The sequence below is a fragment of the Rattus norvegicus genome, chromosome 1 (genome assembly GCF_021556685.1).
Source record: "Rattus norvegicus strain SHRSP/BbbUtx chromosome 1, alternate assembly SHRSP_T2T, whole genome shotgun sequence".
Classification (NCBI taxonomy): domain Eukaryota; kingdom Metazoa; phylum Chordata; class Mammalia; order Rodentia; family Muridae; genus Rattus; species Rattus norvegicus.
Genome location: NC_141534.1, coordinates 95,899,619 through 95,925,531, shown reverse-complemented (window position 1 = coordinate 95,925,531; position 25,913 = coordinate 95,899,619). Strand labels below are relative to the sequence as shown.

The window sequence follows — 25,913 nt, the reverse complement described above, 5'->3', positions numbered from 1 at the left end:
TACTGTTATGAATCACAATGAAAATATCTGTTTTTTCCAATGGTCTTAGGTGAATCCTGTAAAAGGGTCACTGGATCCAAAGAGTGGAGACCCACAGGTTGAGAGCCACTGACTCAGAAGATTGATGGAGGAGAGGTCCAGTTTACAGCCAGCCCTAGCTATATAGTGAGACTGGGGAAAGAGAACATTTTCTTTTTTTTTTTTTTTTTTTTTTCTTTTCTTTTTCGGAGCTGGGGACCGAACCCAGGGCCTTGTGCTTGCTAGGCAAGCGCTCTACCACTGAGCTAAATCCCCAACCCCGAGATCGGGAAAAGAGAAGTGGAGTTTGGGCTGGAGAGTGATTTAAGAACTTGTTGCACTTGTAGAAGAGCCAGGTTAGGGTCTCAGAAACATTTGTAACTGCACCCCACCCTTGCAATTAATGCACGCACGCACGCACGCACGCACGGATGCTCGTGCTCAGGCAAATAGTCCTACACCTCCAGAGGCAGGAGGATCCCTTGAGTTCAAGGCCAGTCTGAACTGCATAGGGAGTTCCAGGATATCCAGGTTTTAGGACAGCCAGGACAGCTTAGAGAGATCCTGTCTTTAAAGAAGAAGATGGGGGGAAAAAAGAGGAAAAGAAAGAAAAGGAAAAAGGTGGAAGAAAGAGGAGGAAAGGGGAGAGAAGGGGAGAGGAGATGGCAGGGAAAGGAAAGGATTAAAGCATGGGGAAATCCATGAAGTATGAACAGCAGTGTCGGCCCAGCCCTTCTCCGAGCGCGTGTAGTCTGCTGCCGGAGCGGCTGTCATCAGTGGGTCAGGACCACACTCCCCCCGCTGCACAAGCCATCATTAGGGCCAGTGCCATCTTCGTTTTTGTTTCCCTTTATAATCAACGCCATTAATCTTTTTTTTTTCATCTCTAGCTATTTCTTTGGGATCAATTCTAGGTAGCGATACTAGTTCAGAGGGCAAAAACATTTTTACATTTAAATTGGTTGCCAAATTGCCTGGAGAAAGGTTTCACCATGTGTGCATGCGTGTGCCTTTGTTTAAAAACACTGTAGTCTGGAGGGCTCCATTCCTGCGTCCTGTGCTGGGCGGGCCACCATTGCCCTGGCCTCCTGGGAGCCTGGGCCTCTACCTTGTCTCCTTCCACCCAGCCTGAGGCAGCAGCCCCTGCAGCACTGCCCCAGGACAGGATGGTACATGAACAGAGCAGCCAGCTCTCGCCATCTGCCAGCCAGACCAATGGGCCTGAGAGGAAACTGTAACCCTTCCAGAGCCTTCCGTAGTGTTGCTGCAGGCACAGGGCTGGCATTCATGTTCCTGCCATCCTGTCATCCCTTGTGGTCTGTGCCCACCTCCCTTCCTCTGTCCCCAGATAACCCGTGGTTAGTTGCTCTGAGACTGCACAGGCCAGATCTCCCAGTCCCCTCTACTTCAGAAATGCTCCTTTCGGGGGCTGGAGAGATGGTTAAGAGCACTGACTGCTCTTCCAGAGGTCCTGAGTTCAATTCCCAGCAACCACATGGTGGCTCACAACCATCTATAAAGAGATCCAATGCCCTCTTCTGGTGTATCTGAAGACAGCTACAGTGTACTTATATATATAATAAAATGAATAAATCTTTAGAAATGCTCCTTTCCCAACAGGTCCAGAGGTGTGTTTGCACACAGACCCTGCCCATGGGTGGAGGGTGGGTGTGTGCTTCTAAGGCAGAGAAAGGATTTTTAAACAATCACATATCCAACAAGGCCCCACCCATGGCAGAGGAGCTGCTGAGGAAGGGGGAGTAGCAGAAACCCCGCACCCACAGGAACCCAGGGAGCACCAGCCATATTGAGTGGGTTTCTTTGTTGTCCCTTTGGTTTGGTTGGGTTGGGTTTTGGTTTTCTGAGACAGGGTTTCTCTGTATAGCCCTGGCCATCAGGGCTCTGTAGACCAGGCTGGCAACAAACTCACAGAGATCCACCTGCCTCTGCCTCCCAAGTGCTGAGATTAAAGTCATGCACCACCACTGGCCTAATGAGCTATATTTTTAAAAATAGGGATGAAGGACGTTCAGGGATATCAGGAAAGTGACATCATCAAGATACATTATATGCATAGATGAAGTTGTACATGTATGTATACGTGTGTGCAATATATGTGTGTGCATGTCTGTGTGTGTGTGTGTGTGTGTGTGTGTGTGTGTGTGTGTGTGTGTGAATGAAGATAATGAAGATAGAACCACTCAGAAAAAATTAGATATCTAAGACAAGTATTTTGACATTGTTTAGAGCTGGAAATATAACTTAGTTGGCTGTGCATGCTTACCAAGCACAGAGCCTGTGCTGCCTTCAAGTGGAATAGCCGAGGGGCTGGAGAGATGGCTCAGTGGTTAGAGCACTGTCTGCTCTTCCAGAGGTCCTGAGTTCAATTCCCAGCAACCACATGGTGGTTCACAACCATCTGTAATGAGGTCTGATGCCCTCTTCTGGCCTGCAGGTGCATGCATGCAGGCAGAAAGCTGTATGATGTATACATAATAAATAAATAAATGTTTAAAAGAAAATGGAATAGCCGAGATGACCTTGACCTACTGACCCAGCTGCCTCCGGCTTCCAAATGCTGGGACTACAGTCTGCATCCTCACACTCAGCTCTAAATTATATTTAATGACTAAGAAGGGGGAGAAAACACAATGAGCCCACTACCTGGTATAGCAAAGTCTATCTCAAGTGCCTTGTTCAAAAGCACCACCATCTTGGAGAAGAGGTGCTGGACTTGGGGAGCTTCACGGTTGAGGGTTCTCTTTGGGGGAAGGCTGGGTATCCTGAGGACCTGATTGTACACTGTAACCACACAGGCGGAACCACGGTCAGCCTTCTAGACCTTTCCACAATGTTGACCTGTGTGAAGGGGAGGGAGGAAAATGGCCACAACAGTTTTAGCATGTTTTTTTTTTCTTTCTTTTTTCTTTTTTTCGGAGCTGGGGACTAAACCCAGGGCCTTGTGTTTGCTAGGCAAGCGCTCTACCACTGAGCTAAATCCCCAACCCCTAGCATGTTTTTTTAATATGGTGATTTTTTTTTTTTAGCACAAAAGATAATATGCCATTCTTTTGAACTCCATGTTGGTTTTAGTTTTGTTTTGTTTTTTTACTTCAATCACTGGTAAAAGTAACTAATTTTCTTGAATGGTTCTATTTCTGAATGAGTGAGCCAAGATGGTGAGCATCCTCTAAACTGCGGACAAAGGCAGTCCTGCAGGGGGAATATGTATGTGTATGTACAGGTGTGTGTGTCATGGAACCCAGAGATCAAATTCAGCTGTCTTCCTCCATCGCTCTCTATTCAGTCGCTCGCTCGCTCACTCACTCACTCGTTTGTTTGTTTGTTTGTTAGTTTGTTTGTTTGTTTGTTTGTTTGAGGCAGGGGCCCTTTCAGAATCTGGAGCTCACCCTTTAGGCTAGACTAAACAGCCCAGCAAGCCCCCGGATCAGCCTGCCTCTACCTGGTATTACCAGTGTGCGTTGCCATGCCTTGCTTTTATGTGAATCCTGGGAATTCAGACTCAGACCTTCATGCTTGCATCGCAAGCACTTCTTCACCTACCAGACCCTCTCTTCAGCCTCTCCCTGCCTCCTAGACCTGATCTTGGCACCATCATGGCCAGTGTCTTGAAGGCCTATGGATATCTCTCACTCCTCCCCTACATTCCATATATTGTCAGTTCAGCCTCACGATTGCTTAAGCAAACACTTCTCCCTGAGCTGTATCCCCAGTGGGGCTGGAAAGATGGGTTAGCAGTACCAGTGTCTGTGGTGTGCCATTTACTGTGCAGAGTACCTCATGGAACCTTCTTGCTGGGTACACTAGCAGGGACACATGTGACACTGCAGTTCTCCATGGTACTTAGTGGGGCTGCAGTTTGATCGCTGATTACCAGAGCCTGAGCATTTCTGCCAGTCACCAGAGATTGAGGGCAGGCATTTATTAGGGCCGTACCCATGGCTGTGATCATGATGGCTGTGGATTTGATGTACCGAGGTTCGAATCCCACTTGAACCTTTGGTCTCACTGCAGGTGGCTTGCTGCTTTGAGCCTCAGAACTCTACTCTATGAAGTGGAGAAGATCATGAGGGAGAGATTGTGGGGTTTGGGGGTGGAACTGGGCAGTCCTGAGTGCCTGATGAGCAGGCTGCAGCTGAGGCCTCACCACTACAGAAGTGAGGGTGGGTTTCTCCCACTTGTGACATCTGGTGCCATCAAAAGGTGCTGCACTGCTGAGGGGTCACAGAGCTGACCCTGGAGCCAGCAAACCCAGGCGTAGGGTCCCTCTCTTCCTCCCCTTTCTGTGGGCCATCTCGGATATTTTCCCTGTTTCAAGGGCATTTTGTTTGAGCGTTCCCTTGATAGTAGATAGAAGCTTGAGCCCAGGGCCTGGTGTCCTGTGCTCTGACAAGGTTGTGGCAGTGAGGAATCAGGGAGCACTGACAACGAAACATGACCACTGCAGCAAGAGAACGCTACCTAGGGTGTATCCTGCACCCCATTCTCTCCCTTCCCTCCCTGCAGAAGCCCTTCAGTCTCCTGGACTCTCCCTAACCCCCCCTCCCCCAATATCCTCCCAGCCCCCCAGCCATCCTCAGGTGAAGGCTTAGAGAGTCAGAGACTCCTCAGCCCAGCCCTCCCCCTCAAGCCCCCAGGAACAGGATGCGGCCCGAACAGCTGTTCTTTTACAAGGATTCCCTGGCTGTGTTTAATCAAGATTGTCAAATATTGATTTAATCTCCAGGCCCAACAGATGTGATCCTAGCAGGTTTCGGTGGCAATTAGCTGGAATTAGCTTGCAAGTCAGGCCCCATGCTGACAGGACGCCATCTTCTGCCCAGGAGCCTAGCTTAGCCACAGGAGCAAGCCTTACAGGGGGACGCCCTAAGTGTTCGTCTGTTGAGTGTGGCCTGGGTATATGGCCCATGGGGATCACCTGCCCCTTACAGAGACAGTGGAAACCAGAGGCAGCAGCATGGACCCCTGATGACACCCACAGGCAGCCTGGAGCAGAGGCCATGTCCCCCAACATGTAGTCACCCCCAAAGGCTGTTCTCCTGTCTCTGAGGCTGGCTCTGTCATACCCTCCCCCTCTCAGGGACCTCGCTGTTGCTGCTGGGTGGGCCCATTCCTAAGCTCACATGCCAGGAAGCAGCTTTCCAATTGTGCACTTCAGAGTCTCATTTATTTAAGAGAGTGGGACTGACTGTGCCCAGATTGGAACAAGATGTTCAAGCCACATGCGCTTTGGGGGAGGTGTGACACCTTCCCTCGTCCATCTGGTCCCACAGGTGCTCCAGGGGCTACCTCCCCTACCCCAGGCTCTGGGCTCCTGGGAAAGACGGCTGGCTGCTCCTCTGATTCAGCAGGTGCCACCAGGAGGCCACGTTTGGTTTGCTTAGTACCTATTAGGACATCACCAGGCAGTGAGCCGCTGAGCCTTGACATATGCAGACACAGACTCTGCTCAGGCTGAAGCCCTGTCATCTCCACTTCACAGATGAGAGACTGAGGTATAGAAAGGGTCCTCTGTGTACCCAAGGCCTAGCTAGTTTGGTGGCAGGCAGATGGAGCCTGAGTGATCTCCGCTTCAGTCCCCAGTGCCATGGCTGCCCTGCAGGGGAAACCTCCAGGATCAGGCGGTGGACTCTGAAGGCATCGACTCGTTTGCTAGTTTGCTTTGTTTTTCCCCCCTCTCCCTTTATGAGCACACGAGCACACAAGCCCTTAACCAGTGTGCACTCAACTATACAAGAGAACAAAGTCAAAATGAGGCTGATGTGGCAGTGTAAGCCTTTGAGTGGGCCCAGCCTCTCGGTGGTGGGCCTGAGGACTCTGCCCTAGAGCAAGGCTGACACAGGAACTGCCCAGCAGTGGAGCAAGCGAGTCTCCAGACTTTGGTTTGTTTTGTACTGGGGTCTGATGTGTAGCTCAGGCTGCCAGCCAGCTTGTGGCCCCCTGGCCTCCCCTGGACAGGCATGCACCACCTCACCTAGACCAGTAGCTTTAAGGCAAGGGGAGCATCAGCCCCTCCCTCCCAGACTCGTCCTGTGGATTAGGCAGGTTCATGCATAAAGCCCTTGCTGTGCACTAGGCGTGCCGTAAGCACGCATTCAGGCTGTAAGTGTGCATTCGGTGTGTACTCACCGACCCCAACCCCACCCCACCCCCGCCAGCTCCAGGCTCCTGTGCATCTTGCTTCTCTGCTCTGCTCTGTCTCACTTTTGCTACAAGTGCTTTGTCCTTTCTGGATCAAGGAAACCACTCGCCCAGCCTCTGCTCCCGGGCATCTGGCCTTTACAGCTCTTCTGTATTGACAGCAGCGCGAACGCCCGCATACCTGCCTTGACATGCCATGGTATAAAAATAAAGCAGAGAGCACCCCAAGAACCTCAGTACATGGGGCTGGGGATTTAGCTCAGTGGTAGAGCGCTTACCTAGGAAGCGCAAGGCCCTGGGTTCGGTCCCCAGCTCTGAAAAAAAGAACCAAAAAAAAAAAAGAACCTCAGTACATAATTTCCATTCACTATGCCTCTTTCCCCAAGGGAGCAGAACCGTGCCTATGAAACAGCCTTAAAAGCAGGGCAGGTCACCAGGGCCAGGCCGAGTGCTGCAGGTGCACACTGCCCTTTTCAGTTAGAAGCATGAATCCTCTGGCTTCTTTGGCACTGAATATAAAACATAGGTTTTCATGGTCAAGACCTGGATCCCTGAGTGAGGTTGAAGGACTTGTCTTTGCCTCGACACTTCTAATAAGATTTCCAGTGCGTCCATCCGTCTTGGCTCCTGAGGGTACTGTAACGTGGTCCCTGGTATTGCTCAAGCTTTGACTGAGATCAGAGACAGCCAGGAAGAAACCCAGTGCCTCAGCTGGACCCACTAAGCTGTTGCTCTTTCCAGAATCCATGTGTCGGTCATGTGTTCCCACAGCACACTTTTTTCTTTGGAGCAGAGTGGTCAAGGGTGGGAACCAGACTGTCGTTGCTACCCGTCAAGCCACCGTCTTTGCCTGTTTGAGATGGGCACGGTGGAGGTCCCCGCTGTGTGGGGTTGTCAGTGCATACAGGTTAGTACATTCTAACACAGAAAGCCTGAACACGGTGCATTGGGCAGAGGATATCTGGCTTCGTCGTTTTATTAGCCCACCATCCCTTCCTTCCATTAATGAGACCCCAGTCCTCCCAGCACCTCATGGATTCAGTCATCTGGAGCCCTGAGAGCTCTGTGGAGGTGACAGGAAGAAGACAGAGGGCCAGCAACAACTGGAGGTCAGAGGATGCGAGTGGACCAGGCTCTCAGCAGCTCTGCTCCATGGAGTATCTCCTGCAGAGGTCTCCGGAGCCTTCCCTTTATTCCAGTGATTGTACCACACATGACCCTCAGCAGTACCCATCCCCAAGGTTGTGGCTTGATCCAAAGCACGCTCCACAGATTTGTGTCATCTGAACGTTTGGTCCCCACCAAGTGGGAGAGAGTGGAAGCTTTTGGTTATGTGGCTCTCTGGCAGGTAAAGGGCCACCGGCTGAGCTAGAGGGGTACAGCCCTGGCCCTGTTCCATCTGAGCTCTCCAGCACGACGCAGTGAACCCTCTCAGAGCACGCGCCTGTCTTTCTCCCAAGTTGTTTGTCTCGGCTGGTCAATCACAGTGATAAGGAAAAGCACCTAGACTGCCTGGGACTTCCAGGTCATACAGCTGCTCAGCCTTACACGGCCCTCCTGACTCTGCTCTGGTCACACCCCCTTGACCTTGTCAGAAACACTGTATGCCTCCAGATCAATGTCTTTCCGCTTGCTGTCCGACCTCCATGCTGGCCGCATACTGGCCACATACTGGAACCAGTTGCTCACTTACTTTCCACACTCTCTGCTCTGAGTGCCAGAGTCGCTGGTTTGGAATTACTTGGGCTAAGCACAGACACCTGTTTCTTCAGGATTTCTTCAGGAACCTCTGTTCATGCCTCTAGTCCAGTTCTCTGTAAGGGTTTCCTGGCCATCCTTCTACTCTGGCACACAGTGCTACCATGCTTTAGATCTAGAATGTTCCGTGAAGGCTCACATACTGAAGGCTAGATTCTTAGCCTGTGATACTGTTGGAAGGTGGTGGGGCCTAATGACAGGAACTCTGATCCCTGGAAGGCATGTCCTTGCAGGGGTACAAGGACCCTGGCCCTTTCTCTCCCTCTCCCTCTCCCTCCTTCTTTCTATCCCTCCTTCCATTTCTCTCCATGCTGTGGTCAGTTCTGTCCCACCTGCACTCCCTGCTGTGATGTTTGGACTTGCCACAAGCCCAGTGGGCTTGGCCAAGCAACTATACAGTGGATCACTGAGCCAAAACCAAACTTCTTTTGCATTGTCCATTTGGGGGGTCTGGGGAGGCTCACAGCACTGGAAAGCTGATACAGTTTCCCTCCTGTCATGCAGATCACCGACCCTACCCCTCAGTTATAGCCCCTGCTTTATGATGCATTTCCTCCCTTTATAAGGGTGACCACCCTGAAGAGGGGCCCCACTTTCTCTTGGTTCCCTGACTCCTCTTTGTTCCCCTCAGAGCTGTTTCCTCACACCTATAGCAGTGATTTAGAGAAGCGCAAGACAAGTCAACAGTATCAAGTCTAGGCTGGGAGCAGTGGTGGACTTCTGTAGAAATCCCAGCACTTGGGAGGCTGAGGCAGGAGGATTAGGAATTTGAGGTCAGCTTGGGCTACTCAGAGACCATGTCTCAAAAAGGGGATGGAGGGATGCATTGATTCAGCGATGGTTTCACATGTTCAGAGCTGGTACAGGGAATGCACGGGTCACGTGACTGGAACATTGTAACGCTTGCTTCTTCTGTTTGAGGCAGAAGCTCACTGTGTAGCCAATCTAGCTGTAAACTCACAGTCCTCCTGCCTCAGCCAGTGAAAGCACAAGGGCTAAGGTGACATCATTGAGTTCTGTCCTCTGTCTGAGGTCACTAGGGCAGTCTGAACTGTAGTAGGAAGAACACCACGGCTGAAGCTAGCTGTCCACAGAGAAGTTACTGCAACTGAGACCAGGCCTGTGGGTCCAGGGAGGATTGGACTGCTGTGGAGGATCCTCAGGGCTGGAGAGAGGGGAGGGAGGGCCTATAGGAAGGATGGCATGGATAGGCCCAACCTTAGCCATTTTTGGGGGTAGGGGGTGCCTTTCAACTCAGATGCAGCTGCCTTCTGTACTGAGTTCTCTGGTGACCCACCCCATTGGTATCAGTGCTGGCCGTGTGACTTCAGCCCATGGAGTGGAGTATCGCTCCGAAGCAGGAGGCTTTAAGGGTCATGACATGTTCTTGCCACTCCTCTTTCCTCTGAACTTGGGTCATCACCTCAGGCAAAGCCACTTTGCGCTGGAAGCCAAGGTGACACAAGCAGAGCCATCAGCCAGCCTGTGACATATGTGCACCTATGTGCGAGTGCCCTGCCGCATATCTGGGGTCATTTGTTACTGCAGCAAAGCTTAGCCGTCCTGACTACGGACGGAGATAAGGAAGGGTTCTATCTGCAGTGCGAGCAAGTTGCTCCCAGGGACATCATAAGCAGCCGAAGAGCAAAATGGTTGGATCTAGAAGTATCTGTCTGTCTCTTCCCACGGGGGAAATGGAAGCTGCAGAGTCCAGCGTGTCGCCTGTGACTGCAGGAAGGGTTAAGGCTCAAGTCCAAATCAGGGATCAAGAGCTGGGCTCGGACGTCCTGGCCTTGGGCACATGGCTTCATCTGTCTGCTCCTGTTCGCTCATCTGTAAAATGGAGGTGGTGATGAAAGCTGTCCTGTGGGGTTGTGAGGCTCAGCAAAAAGCAGTTAGCAAATGGCAGGTGCTTAGGAAGGAACCCGGCCCACAGGAAGACGGCCGTCCCCGCAGCTGCTGCTGCACGTGCTGCCTCTGTTCGCGGAAAAGTCTGTTCTAAGACTGAAATCTTCATTGGGGAAGTGGGACGGGACTGGCTTCACGCCCATCTTGGTGTAGAGCCTCAAATCATGACAAGCACCTTCGAATTCTAACTCTTAGCTTCCTTCTTTCACGGATCGTTCTCCTCTCATGGCCAAAAGGTGACTGCAGCCTTCAGCTCTAGCATTCCGGACAGACCTCACTGGTGTTAGTGGACCAGACTGGGTACATGGGTTGTTCTTGAGCAGAGCACAGAGCCACTGTGGACAGGCAGGTAGGCAGAGGCCCACAAAGGAAACCTGGTCTGCTACTGGGGAAGAGACTGGGACGGATCAGAGAATTGCATGTGGGATGCATAGCCACAGAGGATCACCCTTGTGCTATACTGCCCCTAAGATTTGAAGGCCTCATCAGGAACATTCACACTCTTTGAGCCCCAGACTTCACGAGTGGCAGTGGGAACACAGACTGACCGCTGACTATCTGCTCTTCTAATCTCCGCTGGCCCACAGGCAGTCAGGACAACCACAGTACCGCTCTGTCTCTCCCTGTTTTCCTTGCAACTGAAATTGGCCACATGACCTCATTCTACCCAATGATATGGAAGGATTGAGGTCAAAGGATGCTCCCGGAAAGTCTCCTATCTGCCTGAGTCTTGGAGGTTCAGTATGGAGCAAGGCCCACCAGCTCCTGACCATGAAACAACAAAAGCTGTAGGCAGAAAGAATAAGACACACCTAATGTCACAGCCCTATCTCTCTAACCAGGACTAGAGCCGCCATCCCTGGGCCCTTACTTTGGAAATAATTGCATCCTCATTTCGACCTTTTGATGAAGTCTGGCCACTTGCTGTCTTAAGGTTTTATCGCTATGAAGAGCTACCATGACCAAGGCAACTCTTGTAAAGGACAAAATTTGTCCCCAGTTGGGACTGGCTTACAGTTTCAGAGCTTTAGTTCATTATCATCATGGCAGGAACCGTGGTGCATACAGGCTGACATGGTGGGGATGAAACCAAGAGTTCTACATCCTGGTCAAGCAGGCAGCAAAGAGAGATTGTGTGTCACCCTGGACATAGCTTGAGTATGTGTGACATCAGAGCCTGCCTCTGCAATGACGCACTTCCTCCACCAAGGCCACACCTTCTAACAGTGCTCCTTCCTATGGGCCAAGCATTCAAACACATGAGTCTGTGGGGCCCTTACCTATTCAAACCACCACATTGCACCCCTTGGCCCCCATAGGCTTGTAGTTAAAACATATTGCAAGATGTATTTAGTCCAACTTCAAAAATCCTCATAGTCTATCACAGTCTTAACATTGTTTAAAAAGTCCAAAGTTCAAAGTCTCTTCAGAAATTCATGCAATCCCTTAGCGCTATTCCCTTATGAGATCAAAAACAAAAACAAAACAAACAAACAAAAAAAAACCCAGATAATGTGCCTCCACCATATAATGGCACAGGATGTATATTACCATTCCAAAAGGCATTGTAGTAAGGAAATACTGGACCAAAACAAACTGAAAACCAGCTGGGCAAACTCCAAACTCTGCATCTCCTTGTCTGATGTCAGAGCACTGTTCAGTTCTCCAACTCCTTTCAGCCTTGTTGCCTGCAACACACTTCTCTCTCTCCGGCTGGTTCCACTCCCATTAGCAGCTCTCCCTGGCAGGCATCCTACTGCTCTGGCATCGCCAACAACTTGAGGTCTCCAGGGCAGTCTAGGCTTCACCCTCACAGCTTCATGCAATGGCCTCTCTAGGCCTCCATGTAGGGACATTCCTGCCACACACCTGACCTCAGCACCTTTCCTTAGTCATGGAAGGGATTCCATAACCTCTTTCTTCTATTCTTGATTCTACATGGTCAAAGCTGCCAAATTCTACTGCTTGCTGGGACTGGAACATGGCCTCCTTGTTAAAGTACATCTTCACCAGCTTTCTGGTTTTGATGGTTTACTTCACTGCCTAAGCTTGGCTCTTCTGGAATGCGCTCTATAGATCAGGCTGACCTTGAACTCAGATATCTGCTGCCTCTGTCTCCTGAGTGCTGGGATCAGAAGCATGTACCACCACACCCAGACCTAAGCTTTTCTCTAATTCTCTTTCACAAAGTGGAAGCTTAGCTGAGTGGGAGGTTTTGCCCCAAGGTCTCTACTCCCTTAATTCCATTTAATATCCCTTAACACGGGATTTAACTCCATTCCATTTCCTAATGCCCCTTTAATCATTGAACTATACATTTTGTATATTTCCTTGGTTAGCTTGCTCCATTTCATCAAAACTCTCTCCATAAGAATGAACCTCACTCAGATCAGAGTCTATACAGGGTTGTTTTGAGATTTCCTTTGTTATTATAATTCATCTAAATCTCTTTACCTTAGCCTTTGATAGACTCTTTGGACAAGGACAAAAAAGCACCAAAATATCACATGAATGGTCTTTAGACAGAATACTAAATTCTCCTCTGGAACCTCTTGAGCCAGCCTCCCCACCCCACACACATTTGAGATCATCCTTAGCACCACTCTCTTCCCTGTTCCTACTAAGGTGGCCCATTGAGCCCCCCTTAACGCATCCCACTGCTTTCCTATTCCAAAGTCTCAAAATCCATGATCCTCCAAACAAAAACAGTTAGGCCTGTCCCAACAGTACCCCACTCTTGGTACCAATTTCTATCTTCAGGTTTTGTTGTTTTGTTTTGTTTTGTTTTGTTTTGTTTTTTTCATTTTTCTAGAGCTGAGGACTGAACCCAGGGCCTTGCACTTGCTAGGCAAGCGCTGTACCACTGAGCTAAATCCCCAACCCCCAATCTTCAGGTTTTATGGCTGTGAAGAGACACCATGACCAAGGCAACACTTGTAAAGGCCAACATTTAATTGGGGCTGGCTTACTACAACTTCAGAGGTTTAGTCCATGATCATCAAGACAGGAACCATAACCACATACAGGCCAACAATGGTGCTAGAGATGGAACCAAGAGTTCTACATCTTGATCTGGCAGGCAGCAAGGAGAGACTGTGTGTCACTCTGGGCATAGCTTAAGCAGATGAGACCTCAAAACCTGCCCCCCCCCACCTCCGCAGTAACGCACTTCCTCCGACAAGGTCACACCTCCTAATAATGGCGCTCCCTATGGGCCAAGCATTCCAACGCCTGAGTCATGGGGCCATACCTATTCAAACCACCACACTTTTCACCCAGCAGGTCCTGCTGACTTTTAACCACTGCCTTTCTCTTCTGCCTTGCTGACCCTGGGCCTGCCCAGCCTTTGCTCCACTCACACTTCCCCAGTTCTCTTCTTGGTATGTGGTCCCAGAATCCAGAGAAGCTTGGTGATCTCAGTCAGAGAGAGTCACTGAGTAACTCACAGAACCACTGGGAGCACCAGCCAGAGGGAACCAGAGTCCCAGGAAAAGCCAAGCCAGTGTCCCTGCTACTGAGCGACACTCTACAGACCCAGGTATACTGCGGTTTGAGATGCACCACCTCCTCTCCCCCAAATTCAGCAGACCTTGCCTGTGTTCATAATGCGGGGGTGGGAGGGAGTGGGACAAAGTTCCCCCAAAACTTCCTGGAAGAATGGGAGTACAAATGGAGTCCAGAATGCTTGGGACCAGAAGTCATCAGGGGAAGTCATAAATATTGGCACTTAAACCTACTAGAAATCATCAGAGAAAGTTTCCATTTACGTCATATTGGCACTTAAACCTTAAAATGAGGGAAGAAGGAAGGTTGATCTCATGCTGTCAGGAGTGACCTTGGACTCTGTGTAACCAAGGGTGTCCCTGAACTTAATATCCTCACCACCTCTGCCTCTCAAGGCTGGGGTTGGCGTGTGTCACGATGCCCACGTGACACTTAATATGTTTCAGATTTTCGAGTTTGGAATGCTCAGCCTGGAAGGAGACGGGAAGCAAGAATTTCCCCACTTCACGGTGAGAGTGGGGTACTGTCAGTCACTGGGCCACGGCACACCACAGTTGGAGCCTGGCCATTGGATTCACAGGCGCACACCACGCCTCTCTCCTAACTGGATTCCCCATCCGGAAGACCTGGGGGGTTTGGGGGTTGTTTATTTTGCATGGAGCACACTCGACACGCTCCAGAGGCTGGGGAACCACTCAGCTCAGAACAGCACAGAGAGACCCAGTCGCACGCCTGGGGAGATGTTTACAGCGCCTCAGGCCTGTAGAACATCTGCGTGTATTTACAGCAAGGTTCGATTAAAAGCGTCCACAGAACCGGAGCCAAACACCATCAGGAGAGCCCATCTGGCAGGAGGTACACACCACAGCAGCTCAGGTTCCCTGCTTAGCCTCCAGTTGTCTCACACAGCCCCAGTGTGCCAACATCAGAGGAAAAAGTCTGCCTCTGTGCAGTACAAGGGCCACACAACGCCCTACTGAGCACAGCTCTGCACAGCCGTCCTGGGAAGAAGCACCCCCCGTGTTCCCGAACTGCTGGTTTAATAGTAGAGTCAGTCCATAAGCGGATGTGAACATCTCCATCTTGTGGGACCTACCAGTCACCAGAGGCTGCAACCCAGCTTCCCTACCCATGTCCAACTCACCTTCGACTTTGTGGACACCCCTTGCAGTTTCTCAGTAATGCTCCCCTCTTGGGGTTTCTCTAGCCGTGAAGAAGCATGATGACCAAACAACTTGGGGAGGAAAGGGTTTATTTCACTCGCAGTTAATGGTTCATTACCAAAACCAGTGAGGGTAGGAACTGAAGCAGAGGCCACGGAGGGAGCTGCTTATCAGCTTGCTCCTCGTGGCTTGCTCAGCCTACTTTTTTTTAGACACCAGGACCACGAGCCCAGGGATGGCACCACCTACAGCGGGCTGGGCCCTCCCGCATTGATCACTAAGAAAAGGCCCTGTAGGCTTGCCCACAGCCAAGTCTATCGGAGGCGTTTTCTTGAGGCCCCCTCCTCTCTAATAACTGTAGGTTGTGTCAAGTCGACGCAAAACTAGCCAGGCACGGTGGAACACACCTCTAATCCCAGCATTCCTGCAGTCCCAGGACTCCAGAGGATATTGAGGCAGGAGCATGACAAGAAGCAAACCCAAGCTACATGTGAAAGCATGTCTTGGGGGTTGGGGATTTAGCTCAGAGGTAGAGCGCTTGCCTAGCGAGCGCAAGGCCCTGGGTTCGGTCCCCAGCTCCGGGGGGGGGGGGGGGGGGAAGAAAGCATGTCTTAAAAAAGAAGAGAAGTGTCAGATGAAAGTTCGGGTCTGGTTGGGCTCAGCAGTAGAGTGCCTGTTAGCATATGCAAGGCTCTGGGCAGGAGAAGCAGTGGGTTCATTAACAGACAGGAGACACATCCCTGCGGTCCTGAGAGCACACAGTGGTGTGCATGAGGAGCCAAGCCTGCCTGCCTCTTCTTACGATACTAGGACCTACCAGTGGTTCCCATCCACACGGGGTAGGAAACCATTTGTGAGGTAGAGAAATAGGTGTATTTTTTTTTTTAAGATTTATTCATTTATTATATATAAGTACACTGTCGCTGTCTTCAGACACACCAGAAGAGGGCATCAGATCTCTTTACAGATGGTTGTGAGCCACCATGTGGTTGCTGGGATTTGAACTCATGACCTCTGGAAGAGCAGTCGGGTGCTCTTAACCACTGAGCCATCTCTCCAGCCCTAATAGGTGTATTCTTAAGCCCGGAGGGAAATGGGAAGTAGGGGAGATGGCTGTGACGGAGCGGGTGAGACAGGAAGAGCATCCACCAGAGCACTGAGGACCTTGTTTGGGTCCTCTTTTGGGCAGACCAGCTCAACAAAAGGCCCTTTGAGATGACAGACCAGGACTTGGGGCGGACAGAGTATTATGGGCTAATAATGAATTCCTGTGAACTTTGGTGGGTATGAAATGAGACCGTAGTGTTTTGTTTTGTTTTGTTTTTAAGACCTTTTCTACTGGGCTGGAGAGATGGCTCAGTGGTTAAGAGCACTGACTGCTCTCCCAGAGGTGCTGAGTTCAATTCCCAGCAACCACATGGTGGCTCACAACCATCTGTTGTGACCTGATGCCCTCTTCTGGTGTGTCTGAAGACAGCTACAGTGTACTCACATACATAAAATAAATCTTAAAAAAAAAAAAAAAACACACAAAGACCTCGTCTACTAGCATTGTGAACTGTAAAGTATTTGTGGATGGAATGAGCTCGTGCCCGTTGGTATAGCTCAGTGGCAGAGCGCTTGCCTGGCATGCACAGGCCTCGGGGTCAATGCCCAGGACCAGTGAATAGGTGAAACAGGAGTGGCAAGGCCCTAACGGTGCTGGAGCTGGGGATGCTGGAGCTGGGGATGCTGGAGCTGGGGATGCGGCCCCATCACCGTCCTTCCTCTGCCTTTAACTCCTGCTCAGCACAGCGCTGTCCTCCTGTAATCCCAGCACCCAGTCGGGAGGGAGAAGCAGGAGAATCTCTACAAGTTCAAAGCTACATAGCTTGACCCTGTCTGAGAAAGGAAAGGAGAGAGCAGGCAGACAAGACTCCATAATAACGAGTCTTCAAACGAGTAAAGCTGTCTTCGCCATCAGGAGAAGCCGCATCCCCTGCCTCTGGGCAGCAGCGTTCTGCTCACCTCACTTGTTTCTTTTCTCCCCTTGCAGATGGCCAAGAAGACGTCTCCAGCACCCACAGGCCATGGCCTGAAGCCTCCATGCTCTCCGCCCCACTGAGCCACTGCATCTGGAGCCCCCCACCCCCCACCCCCATGATACCTGCCTCCTGAGGCTGCATCTGCGCTGCTGTCCACAGCGATGGTGAAGAACTGGACTCTGCAGGCTCACAACCTTCAAGTGCACTTTCGGGGGCCAACACCCTTTGTCCCAGGACTGGCAGGCCTGAACAATGGCTGAGGGCCAGGGGACCCCATAGAGTTGCAGCTCAACTTCCAGGGGCAGCAGCACTCCAGTGCCCGAGGACTATGACCACCTATCGGCCTCTTCCTAATGATGGTGTGGACCTGGCAACCAGCTGTGGGGCCAGGAGCACTGATATCCTCCCTGGGCCCCACCCCAGGGACTACACTCCCATGGGATTCTGGGCCCAGAATGGCAGCATGTCCCAGCCTCTTGGTGAGAGCCCAGCCACCGCCACTACCCGCCCTAGCCCCACCACCCCTGCCATGCCCAAGATGGGAGTGCGGGCCAGAGTGGCTGACTGGCCGCCCAAGCGAGATGCCCTGAGAGAACAGAGCAACCCCAGCCCTTCACAGGACACAGATGGTGTGAAGACCACCAAAGTAGCCCATTCCATGAGGAACCTACAGAATGGACAGCTCCCCTCCAGCACCCCAGCTTCCTCAGGATCCAGAGCCTTCCACCGACTGTCCAGGAGAAGGTCCAAAGATGTAGAATTCCAGGACGGGTGGCCACGGTCCCCTGGCCGGGCCTTCCTCCCTCTTCGGCATCGGAGCAGCAGCGAGATCACCCTCAGTGAGTGTGATGTAGAGGAACCCGGAGACCCGAGGGGGACCCGGCACCCGGGGGTGCTGCCCCTCTTCCGAGAGTATGGCAGCACGTCCTCCATCGACGTGCAGGGCGTACCAGAGCAGAGTTTCTTCGACATCCTCAATGAGTTCCGCAGCGAGCAGCCAGAGGCTCGGGGCTCCCAGAACCTCAGTGAGCTCCTGCGGGTGGATCCCGGCGCCCTCTCAGGGGGCAGCTGTGGAGCTAAGGGAGACCCCCGCAATGGCCAGCCTACCAAAGATAGTCTCCAGAGTCTACAGCCTCTCAAGGAGAAGGAGAAGGCCCGGAAGAAACCGGTGCGGGGCCTGGGCAGTGGGGACACTGTGGACTCGTCCATCTTCAGGAAACTGAGGAGCAGTAAACCAGAGGGGGAAGTGGGGCGACCCCTGGGAGAGACTGAGGAAGGCCGAAGCCCCCCAGAAGCCAGCAGACCATGGGTCTGCCAGAAGAGCTTTGCCCATTTTGACGTGCAGAGCATGCTGTTCGACCTCAACGAGGCAGCGGCCAACAGGGTGTCGGTGGCCCAGAGGCGTAACACCACCACAGGGGCCTCAGCGGCTTCTGCCGCCTCAGCTATGGTGGCGCTCACAGCATCACGGGCCCACAGCCTGGGGACCCTGGACCCGACCTTCACCAGCACGGAGGATCTGAACTGCAAAGAGAACCTGGAGCAGGACCTGGGCGACGACAATAGCAACGACCTGCTACTTAGCTGCCCGCACTTCCGCAATGAGATTGGCGGGGAGCGAGAGCGCAATGTCAGCTTCTCCAGGGCCTCCGTGGGTTCCCCAGGGGGCAGCAGCGAGGCCCACATGGCTGAGCCCGCCCTGAGCACCCACCGTACAAATGCCAGCATCTCGGTGCTGGAGGTGCCCAAGGAGCAGCAGAGGACACAGAGCCGGCCCAGGCAGTACAGCATCGAGCACGTGGACCTGGGCGCTCGCTACTACCAGGACTACTTTGTGGGCAAAGGTGATGAGTGGCTGGGCCCCGGCTTGTCTTTGAAACACACCCCCTGCTTACATCCATCTGACCCCATCTCCCACTCGGCCCTCGTTTCAGGCCCCAGCGCCACCAAACAAATAATAAATGGGTCTTGTCAGGTATAGCAGATGTGAGCTAGGTCGTCCACAGGGCTCAGAGTGGTCTCTGCAGTCAGACAGACCGTGGACTGGAGTGTCTGTCCGATAGCTTGCTGACTTTATGAGAGATTTCACCCTGAGACTGATCTCATGGGACTGATCTCAGTGGTACAGGATCCATTGTAGTGGATCCTGTACCCCCTCCAGAATAGCACTGAGATGAATGGTAAAGGGGTGAAATTGATGGCCAGCAGAATGGAGGCTTTGAGGCTCCATGTCAGTAGCGTGGGATCCCAAGATGGAAAGAGCCTAAGGGGCGAAAGGGCTGTTTGATGTTGGCGCATATCTTTAATTCCAGCCCTCAGGAGGCCAAGGCAGCTGGATCTTCAGTTTGAGGTAGAGCTGAGCTACACAGTAAGACCCTGCCTCAAAAAGGAGAGAAAGTAGAGGTATGGGGGCAGATAGTCATGTCCCTCCAGGTGTGGTGATGCACAGGTGAATCCCAGTAGTGAGGCTGAGGCAGGAGGATTCCAAGTGTGAGGCCTGGTTAGTCTACATAAGCACTTGCAAAGACAACACAGAATGGTATAGTATGACCTTGTCTAAGCCCCAAAATGTTTAAAGTAGCTTTTCTAAATTAACTTCTTTGTAGCCACAGAGGCTTGTGGTTGATTTAATGTTTACTGGGCACTGACCATCTCCTGGGATTTCTGCGATGCTGGGCATTGTGCATAGGTAGAAAAACCAACAGCAATTTGTGGCGTCCTCAGGAGGAAACTCTCACCTGCGGAATACAGTGTGCATTATTAGTACTGATGCTGTCCTCATTGGTTTGCACCCATTATTTTGGGTTAGCCTTAGATTCGCCCAGGAGCATCTAAAAATGGGAACTGTCAGTTAAATATACAGAATACCAGGGTGAGGACAAAAAGCAGTCCGTTATCTGTTGTGTTTTTGAATTTTTGCTGATTACAACAGGAAGACCCTGAACCAGAATCATGCAGGCTGCTGCCGCCATCTTAACAACAGCAACCACAACAAAACAAACCCTAACCCACTAGGGTTGGATATCAGAAAGAACTGTTCCCTGGTAGAATGCTCGGCGGCTTGTGTAGGAGAAAGGGGAGAGCAGAAAGCTGGCCCCTTGTCTTATTTTTGACTGTTACTCTCAGCATTCCCATTACGTGGATCTGTAGAAGCCTGGTTAGATACGGGCATGACTTAGGGATCTGTGTCTCAGGGTCCTGAACTCCTCTGAGGTCCTGGGCTACTGATGGCCAGCATTTAAGCCGCGTGCTTGCTGTGTGCCAGCCTGGCGCTGTGCTAACTCAGTTAATCCTCACATTGCTGAGTTAAGCGCATTTGACTGCTAAGAACCTCATCATGTGACCTGGCTGGGGCCACACATCTAATCTCAACCCAGAATTTGTGTTGGCAGGAGACTCCCTAGGCTCAGGGCTTAACTGCTCCACAACGGCTAATGGGAGCTAAACCAGGCAAGCCATTAACAGAGCCAGGATTAATCCCTGTGGCCCTGGGTTGATGACCTATCACTCTCACACACCAGTTCTGAATAACCTCTGAGTCCCTGTTCCTCAGATGACAGCCCTGGGGCTCAGGGGAGGCCTGTGACTTTACCCGTACAGAAATCCCAGCTTTGATCAAACTTCAGGGTTTCTCTGTTGACCTTTGATTCATAAATTTTATGTGAGACTGCCTTATCCCCGCTCCCATCACCCCACAGACAGGCTGCCATGGGGCTGTGCCCTCTCCTTCCAGACATCTGACCACACTTCCTGCTCTCCCTTTTCAGAGCACGCCAATTACTTTGGCGTGGATGAAAAGCTGGGGCCAGTGGCCGTGAGTATCAAGCGGGAGAAGCTGGAGGATCATAAGGACCACGGACCTCAGTACCAGTACAGGATAATCTTCCGGACTCGAGAGGTAGGGCCCGATGCCAACATGCCTGCTGGGTAAACAGGAGCCATAAACCCTTCCCGCTTCCATGTCCTGGTTCTACCAAGTTCCAGGCCAAACTTCCTTGCCACATCTCATAAGAGGTCCAGTATTCTGTGAGTCTGTCCATTTTACAGAGGGGAAAACTGATCCTCAGAAATCACATAAGTTGTAGCAAATAAGCCAGGCCAGGATCCGAACCTAGCAGGTGACTTCAAAGCTCAGGGTCACCAAATCTATTTTCAAGAGACTGATTCCAGTGAGCATAAGAGGAAAAGACACGGTTGAGGAGGAAGGAGAGGGATCTTTCTAGGACTCAGGTACTAAGGAAGACTTCAAGTCTCAGTCTGAGCAGGCCTGGGGCATAGCAACAAGCCCTGACAGGCTAAGCAGCTTCAACCTCTCCCAACAAGCCTGTTCCTCTCAGCTAAGAATTCCACTGTCCTGCCCAACCATCCCTGATTAAAGCTTAGCTCCAACAATGGGGAGAAGGCATATTGCTGTACCCTCACACCAACACAAGTGGTTTGTGACAGGATGCATTTCTGACTTAAAAGCTGGCTTAAAGTCACAGAGATTCACTGATCTCTGTCACTATCGGTGAGGGATGGACCCTGCTCCGGGCACAGATTGACCCAGTCTTCTGCGAGACTGCAGAACTCAACTCTTCTTCGCTCAGCCCTGTTGGCTCCGCCACCCTTCTCTTCTGTCACCAGCAAACTGTCTTCAGTCCAGGCCTTCTAGATCCTGATAGCTTTCTATACAGAAGGATGATTCACTTCTGCAGGATCCCCGACTGGCTCTCCATGGATCCCACGCCCACACCTTGGGCCAGGCACCGACAGGGGTGACAGAGGGTGAGAAAGATATGCAGCCAGATCTAGGACACAATCCACCTGAGGGCTAGCGCCACCCTCACACTGAGATCGACAGTTCCCTGGGTGCAGCTGGTCTTTTGCTACTTTGTGGGTTCTTTTTCTCACCCCTTATCCGTGCTGGTTTCACCCCCTATCAGTAGATAGGGGAGAAAGAATAGAGTATGTGTTGAGGAGGGGGTGTCTAGAAACCTAATTTCCTTAATTTCTTTCCTTTTGTTTCCTCTTTGAGCATGACTGCAGCCACCACTCCCACCACCACCCCCAACAACAACCAACCACTCCCCCCCCCCCCCGCCTATTGGGGCTTTATCATTTATGTACCCTCAGAAAAGTCCCCAGAATTCCAAATGTCACACAGTCGCTGAAACTATTTGCTACTCGAAAAACCACGCCTCTTCTAGAGCACGAGGCAAATCAGTCAGCTGCCATAGACAGTCCGAAGCAGCCCCACGTCCCTATACCTGGGATTAAACGTAAAGCACGTTCTTGTAATATTTCTGTGTTTTTCTGGGTGTGCTCTTGAGAGCGTGTATGATGCAGTCTAATTTGACCTCCCACTCACTGTGTATCTGAAGCTGGCCTTGAGCTCCTGATCCTCCTGCCTCCACTTTCTGAACACTGAGATTCTGGACGTGCACTACCACATCCAACAGAAAGGAGGTTTGAGTTACCGCTCCCTGTCTCTGAGTCTGATCCCCAGCTGTCCCTAAAGGTGGCATTTCTAGAGAGGCGGCTGCCAACTGATACAGGCCCACACACCAGGATCCCGTATGCCAGGCCTCACGCCGGCATTAAAAACCCAGCATGATACTCTTGCCATGGACTTGGAGTTTGGGGCCGGCCGGGTTTGGGAGCTCCTCCTGGCAGACAGATGAGAACAGTCAACCCACCCATCAGAGGCTTTCAACTGGATGACACAGGCTCTGTGTCAATTGAGGAGAGCGGGCCCCAAAATCACATGCCCAGACTGCAGGTGGTCTCTACCCGTGTCTTAGCCAGCCCCTCTCTCCTTCTGCTCACCTTTCTGGCCAGTTGATCACTGAGGCAGAATGTGAGGTGACAGTTCACCCAGCTTCAGACATGTGAGCAAATGCTGGTGAAGTGACAAAGCCTGTGCGCGTACATGAGAAATGCATGCTCTCACAGTGGCAGTGGCGGCAAACAGGCTTAGCACCGCAGTGTGGGCCTCACTCCTTCGCCCAGGCTGGCTCACATCAGCCCATAGTTTCACCCTCATTTATGACAGAGCAGCAGGTACAGAACTGTCAGGACCTTCCAGGAATGGGCGGGGCCAAGTAGCTCTCTGTCCTCCATCCTCTGGCCATCCCACTCAGCTGCCTCAGTCACCTGACACAGGTCAGCCCTCTCCCTGCTCCACACCGGGCATGTTCATGATGAAAGAGTTCATTTACATACACATGCAATGCCCATGGAGGTCAGAGGACATTGAAGCCCCAGGGACTGGGGTTATAGACAATGGCACCTGAGGCTTCTATAAGTGCTTCTTTCTTTCTTCTTTATTCTTTCTGTCTTCCTATCTATCTGTCTGTCTGTCTGTCTGTCTGTCTGTCTGTCTGTCTATCTAATCCAGTCTATCTAATCCTATCTGGACAGGGTCTCACTGTGCAGCTCTGGCTGGCTTGGAACTCCCTATATAAACCAGAATGGCCTTGAACTCATAGAGGCCTCTGCCTCTCAGGTGCTGAGACTAAATGTGTGCGCCTCCGTGCCTGGCGTACGGAAGTGCTCCTAAATGCTAAACCATCACTCTTCACCCCCTAGAATGATAAATGACATCATGTCACGTGCACTGAGGGCCATGGCACTTTAGTGCTTCCTCAGCAGGCCAGGGGTGACTGCTCTGCTCTGGCTCCTGTCTGATAACTTGAAGCTGTCTACGGCCATACCACCCTGAACGCGCCCGATCTCGTCTGATAACTTGAAGCTGTTCCATGCTGCCCTTGGCTCATGGCCGCCCATCCCACCAAGACTCGGTCACCTCACAGCCCCAGGCTGTGCTTTGGGAGTACAGTAGCAACCAAAGCAGCAAAGTGGCCTGAAGGCTGCTCTCTTGGGGGAAGACAGCAGCAGTGCTACACAAGGCACCCTCATAGCCCATGCCAGGTAGGCATGGTAAGGTGGAAGACACAGCAGGGAAATGGGTGGCAGAGGCAGGGGGTCAGATCTTCAGACAGGATGGTTGATGGAGGCACCTCTGAAATGGCCAGGGAGCTCAGGGAGCAGGTGTGGTGGCTCACAGCTCTAACTGCAGCACTCAGAAGTCTGAAGCAGGTGGACTGCCATCAGTTCAAGTCCAGCCTGAGCTTCAGCACATAAACGCATGTGTGCACGCGCACACACAAACACACACACACACACACACACACACACACACACACACACACACTCACCATGCAGCCTTTGTCTGCCCTCACCTGCAGACCCAGCCCTGGCCCCAGCCCCTGCAGAGCTACCCTGTAAGGCCTTCAGGCCTGACCTCCCATCATCTGGAGTTGGAAGAGAAGCATTGACTTCAAGGCTCGCCTCACCTCATTTCCCATGGCGGGGGCAGGGCAGAGAGTCACACAGTCCCCATTTTGTGCCAGCAGCCTAGAAACCTACACTAAAGTCTAAACACACATTGCTGCCGGGCACTAATCTCAGTGTTTCAGGTACGTTGCCCCAGCGGTTTCTCTCAGCTCTTACCACAGAGGTCCCATTATCATCTCATCCCACCGTGTCCACAGATGAGGACACTGGAGCCAGAGAATTACTTTTCCAAGGTCACCCAGTGTTAAAGCCTGGATGCCCTGCTCCAATCCACTCCCACCACCAGGATCTTTTGGGCTGAGTTAGGATCACACAGCTCTGGGCTGCCTGGCCAGTGCCCTCCTTCAGTGCCCCATGACTTGGACAGGTTCCATGTGTTTCTGTTTGTTCCTCTGTAAAACAGGCTTGGAGCTGTGACCTGACTTCCTAGTGAGGTGAGGAGAGGGTCTTCCTGACTCCTAGTGAGGCTGGGAAGTGGCCACAAAGACTTCAGGACAGGAAGAGCTCTGAGTGGCAGATCCTACCATCCTACTAGCAGCCTGTCGTAACTATAACTCTTCCAGGAGGCCGGGGCCATGCCGGGGAACTAGACAGAGCTCCATCTTCCTGTCCACACAACCACACCTCTCGCCCCTACAAACCAGAGCATGGGGCCCAGGCTGTTTTCCAAGCCAGCCGGCTGGTCTGTCCTAGATGCCCACCCCTAGCCACCAAGCAGACAGGCTCCAGTGGGCCCATGTCTCTCAGCAGATGGCATATGAGTATTGGCAGAGCCAAGCTTCCTACTGAGGCAGAAGCATACCCGGGGCTGGGCTGAGGCACTACACACCTGAGCACTGGCTGCCCCATGCCAGTAACTGCTTAGATGACACATGGGGTGCCCCAGCCAGCCTTGGACCATCTGGCCCAGTGCACTCCTTCAGCCTAGCAAGTGGGAGTCTTTGACAGACTGCCCAAGGCTGGCATGGAACTCACAGTCCCAGCCCTTAGCCTCCCAGGCGCTGGCACTGCAGGCATACACTGCTGTGCCCAGTTAGGCCTTAGCTTTGGGAGGCTTAGGAGTCTGGTTTTTACTTTTTTGTATATGTGTATGTAATACCTAGTCCATACATAGTATGCAAAGTAAAGGGGAAGGTCTTACAAAGTGAAGGGAAAAAGTGTAATTCTGTTGTGGGTGGGATCGGCACATCTGGTTTCCTGTATGTGCCTCCCCAGATCTCTAACTTGTCCTATTGAGGAGAAGTGGGTGGTGACCATAGCCTTCTCCTTAAGGTTCTGGGCTTAGCTATTTGGTCTGCCCAGCTCTCACTGTATTTCAGATACAGTGGTGAGCTCTGTGTGAGCTTCCTTACCGTATCCTTCAGCTGGCCCAATTGGCCTGAGCTCTCCATCCTATTAGGCTTCCAAGAATATTTGAATTGCAGGTGTGCACAACCACACCTGGCCAAGGTCACATTCTTACTCCCATTTTGTCAACAAGGCAGTGAGGTGAGAGGCTCCAAAGTGGAAATCTCGAAAGTTGGAGGCCAGCCAGGACTGGACATAGCAGAACTCTATCAGTAAAAATCTACCCTAAATAGAATGTGGTGGGTGACCCTTGCAGTCCTGGTGCCTGGGAGCCGCATGAGTTGGGGGCCTGCGCTCCATGAACCAGTTTCAAAAACTAAGAAGGGAGGGAGGGAGGAAATGGGGAATGGGATGCGAAATTCAGCAGTTTGCTCAGGGTTGCAGCGCTAGGGAGAAAGCGAAGCTGGGGATCAGAAACACAGGCTGAGAGTGCCAAGTGCCCTCCCTAAAGTCCCTGAAGGGACCTACCACCCAGCACAAAGAGCAGCCAACCTGTTCATGGCTCGGTCATGGGCCTGACTCACAGATAGGCCCTCTGCTTGTGTGGCACGGTGTCCTTTCTACAGCTCACTTGGTCTGTCACCCTCAGCAAAGGGATACCAGATGTCAGAGGGCTCACAGAAGATCTGATTCAGGCTGCTATGGAGAAAATGGGCTGGCAGTGGGACAAGGGCGGGGAGACCAAGAGATG

The 25,913-nt window shown here is 51.9% G+C and overlaps 1 protein-coding gene across 6 annotated transcripts in view; it reads left to right on the top strand.

The window, feature by feature from the left end:
• The window catches only part of Sipa1l3 (signal-induced proliferation-associated 1 like 3), a 206,769-nt gene that overhangs the window by 105,098 nt on the left and 75,758 nt on the right, over nucleotides 1-25,913 (top strand). For all 6 annotated transcript variants that reach the window (XM_087653687.1, XM_087653676.1, XM_087653683.1 and 3 more), the window contains 2 exon segments: nucleotides 16,549-18,381; nucleotides 20,305-20,435. In XM_087653687.1, the coding sequence (XP_087509813.1) occupies nucleotides 16,866-18,381; nucleotides 20,305-20,435 (1,647 nt within the window). In that variant the 5' untranslated portion in view covers nucleotides 16,549-16,865.